Source organism: Sycon ciliatum, chromosome 1 (genome assembly GCF_964019385.1).
Source record: "Sycon ciliatum chromosome 1, ocSycCili1.1, whole genome shotgun sequence".
Classification (NCBI taxonomy): Eukaryota; Metazoa; Porifera; class Calcarea; order Leucosolenida; family Sycettidae; genus Sycon; species Sycon ciliatum.
The window spans coordinates 60,180,251-60,200,154 of record NC_088643.1 but is presented as its reverse complement, the minus strand read 5'-3'; the positions used below and the strand labels follow the sequence as shown (position 1 = coordinate 60,200,154).

Sequence of the window (19,904 nt, the reverse complement as noted above, 5' to 3'; positions counted from 1 at the left end):
CTTGATAATATCAAGAGTAGATAAACAAGAGTGTGCAACTTCGGGATGGGTTGGCCCGCGGCGGAAATTTTTGTTGACCTAACCTTTTCGAAGACGCACGCCCTGCAAGTCCTTTGGAAAGTTTTGCCTCGTGCACTTGACCGGGCTTTACATTACAAGGTCGGTGCCCAGCACGTGCTTTCACCCTGCTCTGCAGCAAAATGCGCGTTTTTCTTGAAAAAAGGTGACGTCAACAAAAAATTCCGCCACGGGCAGGGGTATCTGCAGATTGTGCAGAAGAGATCCGGAGTTGCACACTCTTGTTTATCTGCTCTTGATATTACTAGACTTCAAGTACCGTAAAATCCCGCCAGAGCGCCCCGTCTCTCCCATCTGCCCCTCCCTAGGCCCTGACTTCTTGTCAGGGACGTGATTGATTGTATCCTCGTATGACTCTGTTGCAGTCTGTGATGCCGTACTGTACTGCAGACGCGTGCTCAACCCCGTTGGAAATGTACGCAACAGTGCCCACCCTCTTGACCAGGGATTGCACAAACCCTGCGTTTTGTCGGGTCTGTACGACTCCTGGCTCTTGACCTTTGGTCGGCATACGAGATGCACGAACAGATTTCGTAGGGTGAGTACTTTTTCATGTAGCACTGCATGCGGCAAGTAGGACTCGCCCATCCGCCCCTCCCCACTTGAAGCGTCGAGGAGGTAGGGGCGCTCTGGCGGGATTTTACCGTACTGTCAACTGCCCAATATCCACGACGGATTAAATGTTTGCTATTTTCGCAAGAAGAGAGTAACGCGAATATTAACCATCGTGAACTCTATAACTTCAACAGTGGGTGTATGTAAGTGGCCCCTGTGCTTTGCGAACTTTTGCCACCGCAAACTCGCTGGTTAAAAGACATCGCGAAAATTTAGTGACAGGAATATTGGTCAGTTTACAGTGGTAGATTTGGTACTACAGAGGTACTCGAACCGTGTGCACATGATCTCCTTTGACATCGGGGCTGACCAGGAGCTGGCCAACCTGCCGATTTGGCTTCTGCGATCCAACCCTTATGTACTGTTGCCATCCGTTGGCAGAGGTGACGCTCGGGCCACTAATAGAGAGGTTCTGCAAAACGAAAATTCCTACGAAGGTTCGTGACGGGCCTCGCGAAATGTGCACGAATTTTCACACGAACTTTGTGTTCTGCACATTTTCGTAGTTTGCACGCGCCAAGCCAAGTGCACGTACGCCATGACCCGATCTCACGAAATTTCCCACGGAAGTTCATTTCGTGTCCACAGCTGCGAAAGTTAGTGCGAAGTTTCTCGCTTCATGACGTAGAGCGAAAGTTTGTACGCATTTTTGTTTTCCAGAACCTCTCTGAGGCTGTGTTTACATGAGGCGTTTCAACCCGGGTCAAATTTTAACCCGCCATGTGCACAAAATGAATGGCGCGTTTACATGACGCATTGCGCTTGACCCGGGTTGAAATTTCGCCCCCCTCCCCCCAAGGGGAGGGTTGAAATCAACCCGGGTCAAGAAAATCGTACAAATGTACTTCTGTGCATATCTCACGCCAGGTTTGAACAGCACTGCACATGCAATTTTCGCGCGAACGGATTCACTTGACCATACAGGACTTTAGAAGTGGACTTTTGGCGGCGTATCAGTATTTGACCCGGGTCAACTGTCTTCATGTAAACGCTCACCTATTTTGTCTATCGTACAGACTTTCAACCCGGGCTGAACTCGACCCGGGTTGAAATTAACCCTTTAAGAGCCACAGGAAATTTTCAAAAATCTGCATTTTTTCATGTTCCTCGGATCATAGCTTCAGTTCTACTCACTCAATCCTCACAATCTAGGGCTTCCTGGAAAGGTATTCGCGAGAGGAAGAGAATGAGGTCGATCATGATAGCCAGCACACCGTCTATCCAGCGCTAGATCGCAGCGACAGTACGAAAAATGCCCCAAATGCGTCCAATTGCGTCCCGCTCCAGTTATTTCATTCTACTCGATCGTGGAGTTCCAATTTTTTTGCTGTGTACCCTTGACAATATCAACAGTGAAACCCGTGCAAATTCGAGTAAACCAGCGTGACGAAAAGTCTCAAAAATCTCAATACTAAAGTTGCACTGCGCGCTTTTGAAATTGCCGCGATCGCGGCTCAACTTACGAGTGATTTATCTCGGGAACCGTTGCTCGCAGCGCTTTGCGGATTGTTTCTCCCGACAGGTGAGAGTTTTCTCTTCGCCCTGGATATTTCGATCGATGGATTTGAGCGAGATTAGACTGAGTTACGATCTTTTGAAGTTTTGCATTTGAATGCGTCGTTTACGACGCATTCAAGTATGGGGCGGCTCTTAAAGGGTTAAATTTTATTTCTCATGTAAACACAGCCTAATGCCTAGCGCCTACTTATGCCATGGCCGAAGGGATGGCCTAGGAGTCGACTTCCTGATGTGACAAGTATTAGTTGATGACACTGCTTCTGTCCGTGACGTCACTGTGTCACAGCAGCTTTTTTTATTCATTTTTTGTGTGGGTCAGCTTTTTTGGCATGTTGAGTCACCTGGTCACGCGATTTCATTTTGGTGTGTCAGCTGATCTGCTGAGCTAGCTCAGACTCAGCTGATCGTGTGCATCATGATCCGGCATATTTTGTAGATCTACCTCGAGTAGGCTGTAGCTACACATGGCCATATGCCTATGGTAGACCATGTGCCACTGTACTGTAGTACTAGCAAGAGTCCATAACCCAAGAGTATGCAACTGTGATCTCTTTTCTATGGGCCAACCGCGCGGCGCGCTGCCTTCATTACATCATTCAGCTGCAGTCCGCGCACTGCGGAAAATCAAACACCGCACTTTTCCTCTGGTTTGAAATGAACTTTCGTACGGAACTGGAGTTCACGCGCCAGAATTTAGAGATCGCGTAGGTACTGGAACGAATCGAGCAAAAACAGATGGGCTCGTACGAGAAATTGTGAGTTTGAATGCATGCTTTCAGAGCGTGATGAAGATAAGTTACGTAATGAAGGCAGCGCGCCACGCATGCACCCATAATCACAGTTGCATACTCTTGGGTTATGGACTCTTGGTACTAGTAGTAGTAGTAGACAAGTCACACAATAATTTTTTACTTACTACATCCAGCTTGCGCGGGCTCCAGTCCATGATCCAGACGAGGTTGATCACTGATCAGACACAACTACCGGTAGTACTAGTAGTATTACTTCACAAGGCAGTAGCCAGCAGACTGCTCATTCGGGATCCGCCCAGGCCGGAGCCAGACCATGTAGATCTACGGCTTTACCACTACTAGTACTACCAGTATCTAGTACCAGCCAGCGAAGTGCAACCCGATGCGATTTTTTACTTTCTCACGACTGAGAACTCAGAGAAGTTCTCAACAAGCCAAGTCCTCGTAACTGTTACTTGTGACCGTTTTGCAGCACAGGATTTGTGAGGATAGCCAAAATTTTCCTGTTGTAGGCACCACTACAAGCCGTGCAGGACACTGCCTAGAGCTAGTAGAGGGACTACAACTTTACTTACTGGCAGCTTTCAAAACAAGCAGCCAGCTGTACGCGGTCCACAACTATTAGTATTACTTGACCTGGTTGACTTTTGAGCCAGAAAAATCGGACTTGTTTGCAGCTAGTGCTGTTTCTAGCGCGCACGCTACCCGCCACACAAGCTCTCCTGTTGGGATTGCGATATCACATTCCCCTCCGCAGTCACCGTTCAGTACTCGGGATACAGGATTCTAAATCAGTGAGTACTCAGCAGCTGTAGTGTCATTGAACCACTGGGAGACAGCAGGCAGGACAAACACGCCGGATCAGTGAAGAACAGAAATGGCACGCACGAAGCAAACTGCGCGGAAGTCGACCGGCGGAAAGGCGCCCCGGCGCCTTCAGCAGGCGTCAAGCGCGGCGCAGTTCCGCTCGTTCATGACCGGCCGACAGAAGGTGGATCACGGATCGGCAGGCGGTAAAGGACTAGCGAAAGGCGGCGGTGTTCGGCGGCGTGGGGGCCCCGGAAGAGGACTTGGACCAGGTGGCGCTGTTCGTAGACTACCCGGCTCACCTGCTAGTTATAGCTCGGCAGCTGGCAGTGGTGCAGGTGGTGGAGCAGTGACATCTTACTTAGTAAGTACTACTGGCAGTACTGCACTTCTAGCACTAGCACATATTATTGTACATGTACCAGACGAGAATACCACGGCTCACTCTCGCCGTTACGGAGCGGCATCTGCCACCCTGGTATCACAGGCATGGTGGTGGCCTGGCACAAGCGAAACTTCCTCAGCTGGTTGTGTTTCTCAACGCAATTGTATAGCCGGTGGTAACGCGGACGTGCAAACTCTACTTTGCATGACTGCACCAGTGGCAATGACGTCAGCTTTATGAACTCTTTGCCATTGGTAGTAGTACTAGTAGGTCGAGCACTGTATGTACGACTGTGGCCCAGTGCCCAATGAAGTTTTAGGCATTTGATGTTGGCCTCACGACGACGGCTACAAACACCGCCGAAGAATCATCCTTGGCTGCACGCACGCATGTGTATGCGCGCACGTGTGTGTTTGTGTGTGCGTGCGCGTGTGTGTGTGTGTGTGTGTGTGTGTGTGTGTGTGTGTGTGTGTGTGTGTGTGTACGTGTGTCATAGTTGCACAAAGAGTTGTAGCACTGTACCCGAGGACGGCTTGTCCGCACTTCGCTGGCCACTTGACTTTTGTTACCGTTATTGTCCACACACATGTGTGTGGCCCTATAGCCATGCCCAGTACACAACCTGGTTACAGTCGAGCCCACTCGACTCCACGACACGTCACTCGTTAGCTTCAACTTTCAAGTCCGGTCTATACGGTCTGGCCTTGCTCTGTCGTCTGTGTCAGATAGGTCCAGATAGATTCTGCTCTGCTCGCCTCGATATTTTGCCGCAAAATGTTGCTGCGAAATCTTCGATATTTTGCCGAGCCCGGTGGCACAAGAAACTCGATATTTTGCTCCATTTTGCTCCGGAAAACGTGTATTTTATCCTCTTCCCGTACAATCCCTTACAACGTTTCATAAAAATTGCAGGGTCGGTTTCTCAACACGGGTTTCCACGCACGTGTCCCTGAGTTCTTCCAAAATTATGTCGATCCACAGTGAATCCCAGTGATATTTCGGTGGCATGATCTCGTCCTGGGCAGTGTATCCTGCTGAACGGGTAAGAAACAAGGAAATCCAAGCATCAGGCATCGATGTTACCCAGCATCTCGATACTTTGCTCAAATTTTGCCGGCAATTTCCGCTCTTTCAATTCTTCGATATTTTGCCGAAAGAATTGCCGGCAGGATCTGTCTGGGCCTAGTGTCAGATTTGTGGCAGTGTGGCATCGCTAGTCACTGAAACTTACCAAGAGAGTATAACATGTGAAGCGGGCAGTTACGAGTACGAAGTGTTCCTACTTTGAGTAGTAGAACACGATACCCTTCACTTGGAAGAGTTTTCATGCGCTGTAGAATCCCGGCAGAACGGTCCATGGGAAGTACATGTAGATTGCAGTGCTCAGGACACCACCCAGTACCCAGCCCCCCCCCCCCCCCCCAACAATACAGAATGAAACACGCCGCCCCGGAGACTATAGCACCTAACATTGACTCATGATGGAGTCGTATGCGTGCGGTGAGGCCAGTTTTGGACGCATCTCAAGCCCCGAACTGAGACAGAAAGTGCGCAGGCCATCGTGGGCCCCGGCCCCGCAAGCCGGACTCGGTACACTGTTCTGGCGGGCTATGCTACCAAGGAGTAGTTAAATTACCACTCCCTGGTGCTACATATCTGGTTTCCAGCGTCCCCTGTCCCAGTGAGGGCAGTGCACGTACTTACAAGCACAGTAAAACCTGGTGTAAGCGACCTCTGTGTTTAGCGACCACCTGCTCTTAAGACCTCTGTGTTTAGCGACCACCTGCTCTTAAGACCTCTGTGTTTAGCGACCACCTGCTCTTCAGACCTCTGTGTTTAGCGACCACCTGCTCGTAACGACAGTTTCCCCATGCACCGACAGTTCTACACAGATACTGTGGGACCTGGTTCTCAGTAAAGACCACCTGGCTTTATATTAACGACCGCGTTTGCTTGCACCGTGGGGTGCACCGTGGGGTGCACCGTGGGGTGGTTGCACCGTGGGGTGGTCGCTTTTAAAAACCAGGTTTTCCTGTACATGTATGTTGTGAGTCACAAGCGCCTGGAATTGTTTTGGATCGCATGCCGCACACTGCTAGCATGCTGTACACACGCCAGTCGAACCTCAGTGCGCTGGTGACTGTGCCGTGATCTGTGCGTTCTTCTGCCGTGTGCTCACAGAACTATGAGAACATGTTCTACTCGTACGCCTTTCCCACCGGCAAGAGGCCGCCCGTTGCCTTTGAGCCGCGATTCGTTGCCGGCCAGCTGTGCAACCCGGTCACCACCAAGGCGGAGCACTGGCTGGGCATGAATCTCAACTCCATGTTCGATGGCAAAGGAATGGAGAAGCACGGTCGGCCTGACGTCAACCTTGTCATTGGTAAGTGCATGTGCATGTAGTTACACAGGACCGGCGGAACCGGTCCGCTTGGTCAAGCCATGGCTGCCGGACCAACTGTTTGCCCCCCGGCCCCCCCCCCCCCCCGACATGTGTTTACTGTGACTGGTGATGAGGTCATGCCCGGCTACCTACCCGTCATGCCCGGCTACCTACCCGTCATGCCCGGCTACCTACCCGTCATGTCCTACACACAGTAGTATGAAAGGCTAGGCCAGTATGGCCGGACCAATCCGAAACTGCTTCCCGGCGCCGGTCCCATAGTAGATTGTAACAGTTAGTCACGGGCAGTGGTTGTGCTGGAGTCGTCCGCCCAAAGCATGCCATGTTGCTATTTGCTGTGGCCCCGTGGTCAGTTGGGATAGGAGCGCCTGTGACGCGGGTCACAGTTAGTGTGACTCGGAACAATTTGATATTGCCATAGTGACTAGCGCAGTGATGGCGTAGGATCAGCTTAGCTCCGCCAGAGAGAAGGTCGATCACTGCAGAACTGTGTCATTTTCAATAGTCTTGTTGTATTCACGATGTGAAAGAAGTGCTGTGTTCAATGCTGTTAGTGCCCTGAACTCTTTATCGGCCTTCTCCTGCATTTCCGGAGGCTGACTGTAGCCTAGGAAATGGTTCCTCTAGGAGAAGATGCTTGGTATATGCCATCTCTCCTTAGAAATTTTCAGCAAACTTTCGAAAAAGTGCATTTAATATGTCGTTCGTCAATCTCCACCACTCGTTGTCTCACCTGGCTTCAGAAGATGTTACAAAAGCTAGGAGAATCGTCAGCAAGCATCACATCCATCTTCAGGAAGTGAAAAGAGCAAACGGCATGGTCCTTGGTTGGGGTAAATGCTGAACGTCTGATTTGTCCCAACCAAGATTTCTGCGTGACTTCGTTCGTCACTTTTTCGCTTGTCTGCTGATGTCTCCGCACTCCAGCTTTCTCCTGTCGGTGTCACGTCCCAGTACACAACGGAGAGGACTGCTAATAAACAGTTCACGGCACTAACACCATTGACATCATGAATCATGAATTCACATCATTAATATAATAATAACAATTGATAATGATATAATTATGCAGTGATCGACTTTCTCTCTGGCGGAGCTAAGCCGATCGCAAGTCATCACTGCGCTGGTCGCTATGGCAACGTAACGTTGTACTGTATCATACAATTGGCGAGTTTGGCTTATCGTATGCAAGCGAGAGATATGCCGCAGGTTCCATGTGTGTTGGAAAAATGCCATGTATGCTTGATTGTGTGCGGATTGTGTGCTTGCTGGTGTGCAGTTCTAGACATCAGCGGCTCTATGAGCACTGCGATGAGCAATGAGTCAGGACTTTCAATGTTTAACCAGCAGGCTGGTAATAGCAAGATGGCCGCGGCCAAGAAGTGTCTGCACAGCATTGTTGCCCAGCTCAGGAAAGGGTTAGTACTTCAGCAGGGCCTTCGGGTGGTGATCGGGACATGACTGCTTTTCATAATAGCCGTGCCGGTTGCAATTCCCGTATTTTCCTGAGTATAAGCCCGCACCCCGGCAGATTGTTTGTCGTGAAATACTATACATCTACCCTGTAGATCACCGTTCGTTTGACCATCCGGTAATATATGCCGCAATGACTTTTTCTGGGCTGAATTTTCTTCTTTTTCCTTTTCTAAACAATCGACGAGGAGACAATAGTCGTAAAATGGCAATAAATAAGATAAATTGTGCACTCATAACAACAGCAAAAATGAAGAAAGTCAAGTTCCATAACGTTTTCTTGTGACTGTCATCAGTGGAACGCCGTCACATAAAAATGTAATAACTAAAACACACACTTATATACATGTAGCTAATATGGTTTCAGGTAGAAATACAGCAGCTTACAAGTACGAAAAGCGAAGTTTGCACCTTTGCAATGTGTGAATATAGTGTATGTGAGAAAGGTAGTGGCAGATGAATGTGATACTGTGTGAATGAATGTATCACACAGTATCACATTCATCTGCCACTACCTTTCTCACATACACTATATTCACACATTGCAAAGGTGCAAACTTCGCTTTTCGTACTTGTAAGCTGCTGTATTTCTACCTGAAACCATATTAGCTACATGTATATAAGTGTGTGTTTTAGTTATTACATTTATATGTGACGGCGTTCCACTGATGACAGTCACAAGAAAACGTTATGGAACTTGACTTTCTTCATTTTTGCTGTTGTTATGAGTGCATAATTTATCTTATTTATTGCCATTTTCCTTTTCTACTTGTACAATGATCACAGCTCACATGCAAAGACAAAAAATTGCATAGTGGGAGCATACACATACGAGTGCAGTACAGTAGGGAAAAGCAAGCACTTATCGTACCGGTAGCAAGAGTACATATTAAACAGTGGGTATGTACTCTTGCTACCGCTTATGCTTATCCATGGCATATTGTACACGATCACTCGTGGCTGGGATGGGAGAGTCGCGAATGCATGATTTCATGTTTTTCGTACCGGCTAGTCGCACCACCCAGCAGGATCTCACGCGGGGGGGGGGGGGGGGGGGGGGGGAGGTTGTGGACGTATTGAGTAGTAACACTGTCCTGTCATGGAATGGTGCAGTGGGGGGCTCTACACTAGGGAAAGGGAAAAAAAAGATTTCTTTCATCTTTGTGTAGTGACTGTATAGGGCTTGAAAGTGCTACGTCACAGCATAGCAACAATTTCAAAAATTCAAAAACTGGATCCAAGTATGGATCCAAGCACATTTCAAGCCGTCTTACTCACAGCAAGGTGATGTAGCCAGTGAAACCGACTGATTTGGCTACTGGGGGCGGGGTTACAACTGGTGGCGAAGTGAAAGTCACCCCTGCATACGACATGAGTGGGTTGCTATGTACCCACATACTGAGGCAATAGCAAAGTCACACCTTAGTGGATCCAAAATAGAAATCTGATGTCAACTTACTACTCCCTGGCCGTTTTGACGTCATCACTTTCAAGCCCTATTGAGCACATCGTTGTCATCATCATTGCTGCGCATGCTCAAACTGGCCTTTACCCTGCAAGCGTATGCGAAATCCACTGCTAACAGTTGGACACTTGGATCCACTATTCTCCCTTCTTGGAGAAGGTGAGGTCTTTTGGATACACAGCACGTCTAACAGTTATCGGTATTGGTATGCTGCTGTGACTGCACCTGCATGCAATATTTCCATTTCACAGTGACTCGTTTGGCCTGGTCCTGTTCAACCATGATGCCACCGTCAAGTACAAGCTTCAGCCAATCGGCAAGATCCCCAAGCAAGGCCTCAAGACGGCGATCGACAACTTGGTGGCGGGTGGCATGACCAACTTGAGCAAGGCTGCCAGGACCGCAGTGAAGCTATTTGACAACGCCCGTAAGCAGTGCTCAGAAAGTACCGTACCTAGCCTAGGACACCCTTGCGATTGATCGCTAAAAAAACGTATTTTGTATGTTCAGGGCACGATAATAATACACCTGCCAGGTCTGTTTTGCTCGGGGGGGGGGGGGGGGGGGGGGGTGCATGCTCAGCTGCTAAATCCCTATTGCCGTACTTTCTCTATTATAGGCGCTTGTCCTTCCTTTTTCAACTTCCTCCAATCCGTGCTTTCATTTGGAGATATGCCTCTCTCGCCGGGATACAGTGCCGTCTCTATCTGCTGGATGTGCATGACAGCGTTCACGTATCGCTGCCATCCATACAGTCAGGGCGGTGCATTCAGAAGTGGTCTGCTTTGTGTGTGTGTGTGTTTGGGCCATGCCGTGCGGTGCCTGCAGCGGAGTCGGCCAAGTCCACGAACCGCCTGCTGTTCCTGACCGATCTCAACAGCACGGTGGACAGTGCCCATGATGAAGTGGAGCTGCTGGACATCCTCAGGACGGAGGCTGCTCGCAATGTCTTCACGTCTATCGTGGGAATCGGCATGGTAAGTGAGTGGCTAACTGTATGGCGGCATGCAGAGACTTGGGTTAGAGTGTTCTCTTCTTCCAGGACCATGCTGGGTAGAGTGGAATAGAATCCGTTGCTGGATGCCGCCAAATACTGGATTTTAAAGGCACGATGTACCGTCGGAGGATGGCATATCGCCGGCGCATTACGTACCGTTGGGGCTTGACGTAATGGTATACCATACGCCAGTCTATGCGTTCTTTGTTCGGCAACCGGATAGGGGTAGATTGGCTGGGCTCAGATTTTTTTCTGCAAAAGCAAAAGAGTCACGTGGACACATCCATTCCAAGGAATACATGTAAGCGATGGACCAGCGTCATGACAACCTTTTTGTTGGCGCTTGGCCAGCGTCAGGTACATGAAGGATAGTTTGTTTTACTAGTACTTGCTAACACTGTACTGGCCAAGTGCTGAGACACTTAAGCTCTGTCATATCATTATCATATGCGTTGGAGGCATAAGTATAATAATGTCTAATCACATGTCACGCGTGCACATGCCCCCTCCTCCCCCTTCCAATTTTCCCTGCGCTTTCCCATTGCTGTGACGCCGGACTGTTGACCGGCTAGTGTGTTGCTCTGGCCGTTCTCCGATTGTAGGACTTGAATGTGCGCCTGGTGGAGCAGATCAGCTCAACGAGAGGTGCTCGCTACTTGAGTGTTGACTCCACTGACGAGTTCCAACGGCTCATGGAGAAGGTTAGTGTGTTGTGTGGCAGGCTGGTTGGCCGTAGTAGTGTTTGCAATGCACCGGTGACCAGGGACATCCGACCTCGTCGCGCATCTCAGTCCTACCGAGGCATGCCACGGTCGTCGCTAAAACACATTCCGGCCAATGCTGTACATGTACATGGTAGTGTAGCTCTTGCACTACCACTACCACTACCACTGCACATACCTATCATGTACTACGTAGCTGCTTACGGGCCAGTGCAGTGCTGGTAGATCTACAGCAAACACTGGTAAAAGCATGCGCATGATGCCGGCTACCGTGTGGCACCGCCGTGTCCGCGTACCATACCAGTCTGTATCTGCATTCGCCGGAGTTTTTGCCAACGACTGTACTACTAGTAAGTGAAATGGAACCTTCACACTGCTACTGCATCGTCTGGGCTAGAGGTGCACGTCCGGCCTCTGATCTGTTTGTGTACGTGTGATTTTTGAGGACGTTCAATTCTCTTCGATTGTTTCGTATTCCTCTGCATGGGAGTTGTTCTGATCAACGTGAAGTCCGAATTTCTTGTGCAGGGCCGTGGAGGGCCGTGTGCGAAAGGAAACGAAATACTGCAGCGTACGCAGAGGGTGTCTTGGTGTCAATTGTTGATCATTGTGTGTGTGTGTGTGTTTGTTTGTTTGTATGCCTGCACATGTGTGCGCATGCAGGAGTTCTCCTACGATATCACTGTCATCGCTTTCAACATCAAGGTGTCAATCACGTCCAAAGATGTCGTCTGGGTCAAAGGTTACGGGTGAGATACAGTCAACTTTGCGTATCATGATAAACGACACTCGGCGGGGCATCAGAGAGGTGTCCTTATTCGCGAAGTGTCCTTATACCCAAAGTCTCGTTATATGTATACAGGTAGAATGAACTTTGCTCTTGGCATGGAAATTCTGTCGTTATTCGCGTATTGTCGTTATATCCGCAGTGTAGTTACACCTTTTACTCTTGGCCTCCACAATGGAGACATTCTGAAGCCTCAGTTCGGCATGCACTTTACAGATTTCTGACCCGAGACTCTGGTCGCTGACATGTGCCGCCACAGCTGGTTGGATCCAACTGCAGTAGCGGTATGCGTACGTCCTGGGCAAAACTGATGTCCATTCCAAGTACCGGTAGTCACTTTCTAACGCAGACACCATTTCTCTGAACGCAGACACCATTTCTCTGAACGCAGACACCATTTCTCTGACTTGGAGAGACTGCACGCACAGAAGTCCCCCGTCGTCTCCTTCTCCCTCTCTTCTCCCTCTCTTCTCTTTGTAACAAATATCATCGCGCAATGTTCTAAATCCCGTGACTTGGCCAGCTGGGGGCTTGTCAAACCTCCGCGAGCGGCGACGTCGGGCACAACTGAAAGTGACGGCACCAAATCACCAATCCGCCTCTCTGCTGTGTGTGTGTGTGTGTGTGTGTGTGTGTGTGTGTATGTGTGTGTGTGTGTGTGTGTGTGTGTGTGTGTGTGTGTCTGTGTGTGTGTGTCTGTGTGCGTGCGTGCGTGCGTGCGCGCGCGCGCGCGTGCGTGCGTGCGTGTGTGTGCCTCTGTCAAGTGCTTTCCCTGTACAGTCAGACCTCGCCTAACCGCAGACATCCGCTTTCCGCTAAAATATCCGGATAGGCGAGGGAAGCGGATAACCAAACACCGATTATGTTGGATGCACTGCTTCAGTGTCTGCTCTAGGATTGTAGGACAACCGGGTACACGTGTAACTGGCGCAACCATTTCAACCGGGTCGGAGCCGGGTACACATGTACCTGGCGCTGTCTCACCAGCCGAGTCACATGCTTTAACTGGTTGGTTGGTTTATTTTAATTCGGACAATAAACGGGAACTAGGCCCAATGATATAAAGGCGAATGGATAAGCCGCACTTAGAAAAGAGAGGACAGGAATTAGAAAATTACGAAAGAAGAAGAAGTATCTGACACATACAAGCCATGTAGTCAGTCCTTTCAAAGTTCGAAAGTGTAAAGTACCAACCGGGTCACAGCTGACCCGGTACTATATTTTCAACCGGGTCCAAGCGCCGCCCAACCGGGTGGATTACCCGGCTCACCCGGCGCTGGAGCAGACACTGTGCTTATGCTGCAAATCTGTAACCAGCTATTTTCGTCTGGATGGCGAGGGTCCGGATAAAACTGGACCGGATAAGCGAGGTCTGACTGTACTTGGGAGACACATGCACACACACACACACTCTCTCTCTCTCTCTCTCTCTCTCTCTCTCTCTCTCTCTCTCTCTCTCTCTCGTCTCGTTGGTACTAAGTAGCTGATTATTGTCGGATATTGTGTGTTGTCCGCAGCTCACCCGAGATCAATGACATCAAGAAGAACAAGCCAGCCACCCTGTCATCTGAGTTTCCATGCTGGCAGGACGAGAAGGATCAATCCAAGGTACGTACGGGCAGACTATCTCCAACTGTCTCCAACTTCCAGGATGAATGGCACTACTATGGATTAGCACTGGAAGCATTTCGCCTGATTTTGGAGCTGATGCCCCCCCCCTCCCCCTCTGTATCCATGGACACTGACTTTTAAAATCTTTATGCGTTTGTAGTAGATGTGCCTTGAAACCTTCACAAATCCTAGTCTGGAAGTTGCGGTAGCCATGGTTTTTTTAAACTACAGTACGAACTTGTAGTGCGAAATTCGCAACACGTGTAGCGCAAATTTGGAATTCACAATCTGACGGAAGCAGATAATACGATTGGTGTAAGCTAAACATTGACTCTGCAGTGACTAGTACATTTAGTTTAAAAAAATATGGATGTCAAACTACGAAAATACAATAATTCCTAGATACACTACGGTGACCCACCTGCAACCTGCAACCAATGGCCAAGTGAGATCTTCTTGCTTTGCTGCAGTACAGTATCACCAGCGTACAGTACCAACCACTCTGGCACTCTGGCACTCTGGCACTCTGGCACTCTGGCAGTCTGGCAGTCTGGCACTCTGGCAGTCTGGCAGTCTGGCAGGCTACTCTCACTACTGTTGAAGTTCCGTGTATACAGTACTATTGTTTTGTGTATACCATTGCAGGGGCGTCGCACACGGTACGGTCACTACGCGGTATTGACCTTACCACTATTTGACCCAAGTACCCCATGAATCAATAACATGCACTGGTTTGGGCTCTAATTTCCCAAAATTTTCAGCTCAGCCACCACTCCCCGACGAGTAAATTGTACTTCAGATGGCTGACCTGACCGTACCATACTAAATTACCTTCCGACGCCCCTGTATTGTTCTGTGTCTACTGTTCTTTTTTTTGTGTGTGTCCAATCGTCCATTGTTCTTCTGTATCTACTGTTGTTCTGTGTCATGACATCACTGTTCTGTGTCATGACATCACTGTTCTGTGTCATGACATCACGGTTCTGTGCAATGACATCACTGTTCTGTGTCATGACATCACTGTTCTAGGGTGGAATCATGGCCTTCAAGTTGGAGCCTAGCAAGAGCAGCGGAAAAATGCCAGACACAGTGAACGTGAGTTGCTAGCTGCCACGCTGTTTGTTCCGGCATTGGCGTAGAGACCCCTAGAGTCGGAACACTCGCTGGTCACTTGTACTGACACAGGCGTGGATTCTCTCAGGTTATGGTACTTTCCGCAAAGGCGCAAACGTCTCCTTTCAAAGTGCATGTATTTCCATTACTCTTGCAGTGAAATCTGTGCACCGCATACTACCTGCATGCATCTAAGAGGGTGTTTGAATTGTCACTCTGTGACTTTTTGGGGAGTTTCGAAATCTCCTTGAAACTCCTCGAAATTTTACGACCAGGTTGCCTCATCCAATGGGAGAGGTGGATTAGTTTAGAAGAGCTTGGAATATTCCCACGAAAACTACCTTTTGTATGCATTTCGCATAGAAATTACGACAAAGCATACACATGCGCTATGGGAAGCCCTTTTTCACTTGGAGGTACGCGTAGAGCATGTCATTGCTAAGACGATTCCATCGAAAATGGTGCGGCTAACCGGCTAACAGCAACCGTTCTGACCAACTTATCCCTTCCAAGATGTTTCCCAAAAGGTTCAAGAGGCCACTTCGAACATGCCTATGCCTCCATGTCCACGTGCATGGTGTGTGTGTGTGTGTGTATATATGTGTGTGTGTGTGTGTGTGTGTGTGCGTGCTTATGTGTGTGTATGTGTGTGTGCGCGTGCGCGCGAATGTGTGTGTGCATGCATGTGTGTGTCCGTGCTTGCATACATGTACATGTGTGTGCGTGTACGTGTACGTGCAGATACCCACCAATACCACAGTTGATACTATCCTATGCTTGACACCTTGATTGTTGTGTTGTTGTGGCAACATGTACCACTGTGATGAACGTTTGTAGGTAACAATTCAGTGGGACGACACCAACGGCATTACTCACACAAAGGACTTCAAAGTCACCATCGGCGAAACGAAGATCGTGAGTGTTTGCTGCATGCACACCCACGACACTAACCCACACTAACAGCCAGTCTGTCTTCGTCATGTGCTGTGATCATGTACATGCTCCTCTGGTAACAGCTTTACTTCGAATTGATTACCGTAAAGTCGCGGATAAAAGCCGGGTTTGCATACAAGCACATCGCGGATAGAAGCCTGAAAATCAAACGGGTCAAATGCACCTGTCGCGCTTAGAAACCTGGCTTCTATGCAAGCGCGGATCGGGTAGGTCAAGAGTGCATGCGCTATGTAGATCTACGGCGCATAGTAAAACTGCCGCCATACCGGTAGTCAGTGGTAGATCTAAGATCTACGCGTGTCACGCGTAGAACTTACTAGAAGCCTGGCTTCTATGTGCATACACGCCTGGCAAAAATATCAGTGTTGCATATAAGCATGGTTTGCATACAAGCCTGGCTTGCATTAAAGCCTGATGCAGAAAGCGGCTTATGTGCTTATAAGCCCGGCTTTTATCCGCGACTTTACGGTATTATTTTTAAACATTTTGCATCAGCAGGATCAACATGGTCACTTTTTCTATTGGAGTTCAGAAGTCACCCTGTCCCGGCAAGGCCGTCGTCAAAGGTTCAACTTTTCACATCATACCAGTACGATGCGTACCCACTGGTTAATGCTAGGAATATGATGAATGCCTGGGTCTGCACTCTGCAGCACTGTATTATTAATAGTAGACTGCAATGCTCTGTTTCCTGGCCCAATCTTGCCGTGACCCTGTACAGGACAATGGGTTGCGCAAGGCGGTGGCCATTATCCACTATGTTGACCTGGTCAATGACTATGTGATGGACCAGCGCAAGCACAAGATGAAGTTCCTGGAGCTATTCCAAGGTTTCCGGTGAGTGTCCAGCATGGAGACGACACGAGATCATAATACCGGAAACGACGTGCATTTCGACTCCGGATTGGGTAGCTCTACCGTGGTCTACGCAACTTGCGGTCATCACCTTTGACCTGCTGACCTCGGCCCATGCGAGCGGTGTCATATGCAAGGCCGTCACAGCCGGGACGGCTGGGGCGGCTGAGGCCGCCCCACTTTTTCGACCGTTTTTTTTTTTTTTTTTTTTTTGGAGCACATTACAACAAAGCACAATGATCGCACGCGCAGCTTAGCGCAAACGTGACAAATCCTTGTCTTCGATCGTGGTTTGTTGCAAAAAGTCTTTCATTGCAGTTACACTGAAATGGCACCAAATGCCTGGAAATGCTTGCAATTGGCTTCAATTTTTGAATTTTTTCCCGGGGGAGGGTAACGTTTGTCCCCGATCGTAGCGTCTTCTTCGTTTGTTGCAGAATCAAAAAGACTTTCATTGTAGTTACCATACACTGAAATGGCACAAAATACCCGGAAATGCCCCCCCCCCCCCCCCCCCCCGGGGGAGGACCCCCGGACCCCCTTCCATGGCCGCCCCACCTCCAAAGTCGGTGCGACGGGCCTGATATGCAAGTGTGAATGTTGGCCCTGCCCCTGGGGGCGACTGCAACGGGCAGCCCAGGGTTGAAACCCCCATGATTTAGTGTTACAGTTGCCCATGCGTCTCCCTATATGCCACGACTCCCTGGTGTTCACACAGCAGCCGGAATTGAAACAGCCTGAGTCACCAAGCTCTTTGTACTTTTAGACAGAATGGTTTACGCATGTGCATGGGTAGAATCTCTTTCTGCTTTCGTTACCAGCATTTTAACGCTTCTTGGTGCTGGTGCTTCGCTAACTGCTACACCTGGTGACCTCTAAGTATCTAAGGCAGTTCCTATTCCCACAGTCCTATTGTAGCATTGTACTATGTATCTGAGCACATCTTGGTCATATATGCGTGCGTGCGTGTGTGTGTGTGTGTGTGTGTGTGTGTGTGTGTATGTGTGTGTGTGTGTGTGTGTGTGTGTGTGTGTGTGTGTGTGTGTGTGTGTGTGTGTGTGTGTGTGTGTGTGTGTGTGTGTGTGTGTGTGTGTGTGTGCTGATTTGCCTTCTCATCATCTCCTGCAGTCCACAGTTCCTATCTGAGGTTGAGAAGAGTGGCGACGACACGCTGAAGACCACCAACCAGGTACGTGGCAATAGTAGGCATAGCGCCGACATGGCAGGCTGACTTGCAAAAGACCCTGTTTGACCGGCACAACGTTCGGTCAGTTCGGTCGGCTGCAACACCGCAGACCCTCCTTGTCGGCGTGTTAGATCTTGAAGATGTTGGTGAAGTTGAATTCATAGCTTTCCAGAATGTGATGAAAAAAGGGTGTGTGGTCACGTCAATGTAATCCTGCACAATGCTTAGCTGATGCTCAGGTAGGGTAGCTAGTGTATACTGCACAATGCTTAGCTGATGCTCAGGTAGGGTAGCTCGTGTATAGTCAGCGTAGTGCGGTCAGCACACCAGCAAATGACCATCATAATAAAAGTGTGCAACTCCAGCTATGGGGTCTGCGACGGCAGAACTTCACATCACGTTATGAACCCGTACACATTATTTGCACTCTGTGCATGATTGATACAGGGTTGTACGCAGCCCAGCTTTGGGTACAACTCTCTTAGGGTCACTTTGCACTGTTTTCCAGTGTAACCTTTTGAACCATGTCACGTGATGTGAAGTTCTGCCGTCGCAGCACTGCATAGAGGTTGTGCAGGCAGTTGCGCACTCTTGGGGGTTATGTACTCTTGATACTATTATAGGCTACATACCGTAGTCAAAATAAGCAAAATGGTGATTTTGAGATTGGCGGTGGTACACACATCATGTAGTCACCACACCAGAGATGTGCGCTCTGATATCATTATGGTCACCACACCACAGATGTGCGAGCTGCAGCGCCCCTGATACTGGACTGGTCTGGTCTCGTGTGTCTCTTGTCATGTTCACGGTGTACTGTGTAGGGAGACCTGGAGCTCCTGGACAAGATCATTTCCCTGGAAACACCCGGGACACAAGGGGCAGGAGCAGCAGCAGACCAGCAAGATGGTTGCACTCCATTCTCACCCCTGCAAGGGATCAAGCAGCGCGTCACCGGCTTCTTTTCCGGCGTCCAGTCGGCTTTTTCTCGCACTGCCCCGGCGGCAGCGAGTGCACCGGCCAAGGCGCGCGTAGCACCGGCAAGAAAGCCCGCCGCACCGGCGCCGGCACGTCGGTCAACCTCTGTGGCGGCTGCCGCCTCCACTCCGTCCGCGTCCAAACGCACCACCAAGAAGGCGGTGCGCTTTGACCAGTCGCAGCCTCGTACGCGCTCGACTCTGGTGACGACGACAAAGACGGCGGCGATGGCAAGGCAGGCTGCTGGACAACGCCGTCGCCCAGCCGCTAAGCCTAAGCCTGGCGTGTCGTCGTACGCCAGCGTTGCTGCCAAAGCTAAGGCTCCACGAGCGGGTGCAGGCACAGCACTGAAGAAACCCGCTGCAACCAAAGCCGTCTCGGCTCGTGGCAAGGCCACTACTACGAAGCAAGCTGTGGGTACTAGGCGGCAAAGCACACGCGGCAAAGCAGCGCCGGTGTCGCCGCCCAAGCAGTCACCTCCCAAGCAGCCGGCAAGCCGAAAACGGCCAGCCGCCACGCAACTGCAGCAGCCTGCCTCGCGCAAACGTGCCAGGAAAGCGTGAGGCCAGAACGTAAGGCGTCACTGGCTAGGAATTCAAGATTGGCACTGCTGGAAGAGAATGCGGAGGTCTTGGTGAAGCTGATGCCACAGCTGCCTAGGCTCTACCAATAGTGACGTGTATCTGCAGAAAAGGCTAATGACGATGTGTTTTGCTGGACATCACATCTTTGTTGTTATTAATTTTGTTGACAAACCTTTCAAAATATGGATGAAATATTATGGATGTATTCTATTTCTAGCAACTAACAAAAAGTTACATTCTAGCTACAACTACTTTGTAGCAACTACCTATATGATTGTCTCGTTAGTTACATTAAATGAAGTATGCCTTTTATAGCTATCATTGTCCATGTATTTTGAAGTGTATTGGGAAATAAAACAATGAACGTCTGTCCCGAAGGACATAAGCTGCCGGAGAACCTTCCATGCCTTCTCATTGGGAAGAAGAAGAGTGACGAGCCGACAGGGGCAATCACTCGACCCATCTTCATAGCAATGCAACCTGGACGATGATGGTAACAACTGGAGCCCCTCGCATTCACAGCTCTGCAAGCTCTTTACACTCGCATTCACAGCTCTGCAAGCTCTTTACACTCGCATTCACAGCTCTGCAAGCTCTTTACACTCGCATTCACAGCTCTG

General features: G+C 49.6%; 1 protein-coding gene across 1 annotated transcript; it reads left to right on the top strand.

Moving 5' to 3' along the window:
* Positions 1 to 3,235: 3,235 nt before the first annotated feature.
* LOC135804677 (uncharacterized) lies at positions 3,236 to 19,669 on the top strand. The gene is made up of 13 exons (XM_065318600.1): positions 3,236 to 4,134; positions 6,337 to 6,538; positions 7,839 to 7,977; positions 9,749 to 9,924; positions 10,326 to 10,474; positions 11,097 to 11,195; positions 11,880 to 11,965; positions 13,521 to 13,611; positions 14,644 to 14,709; positions 15,565 to 15,642; positions 16,403 to 16,518; positions 17,665 to 17,725; positions 18,547 to 19,669. The coding sequence occupies exons 1-13, from the start codon at positions 3,841 to 3,843 to the stop codon at positions 19,261 to 19,263; spliced, it is 2,274 nt and encodes a 757-aa protein (XP_065174672.1). The 5' UTR covers positions 3,236 to 3,840; the 3' UTR covers positions 19,264 to 19,669.
* The last annotated feature ends 235 nt before the right edge of the window (positions 19,670 to 19,904 follow it).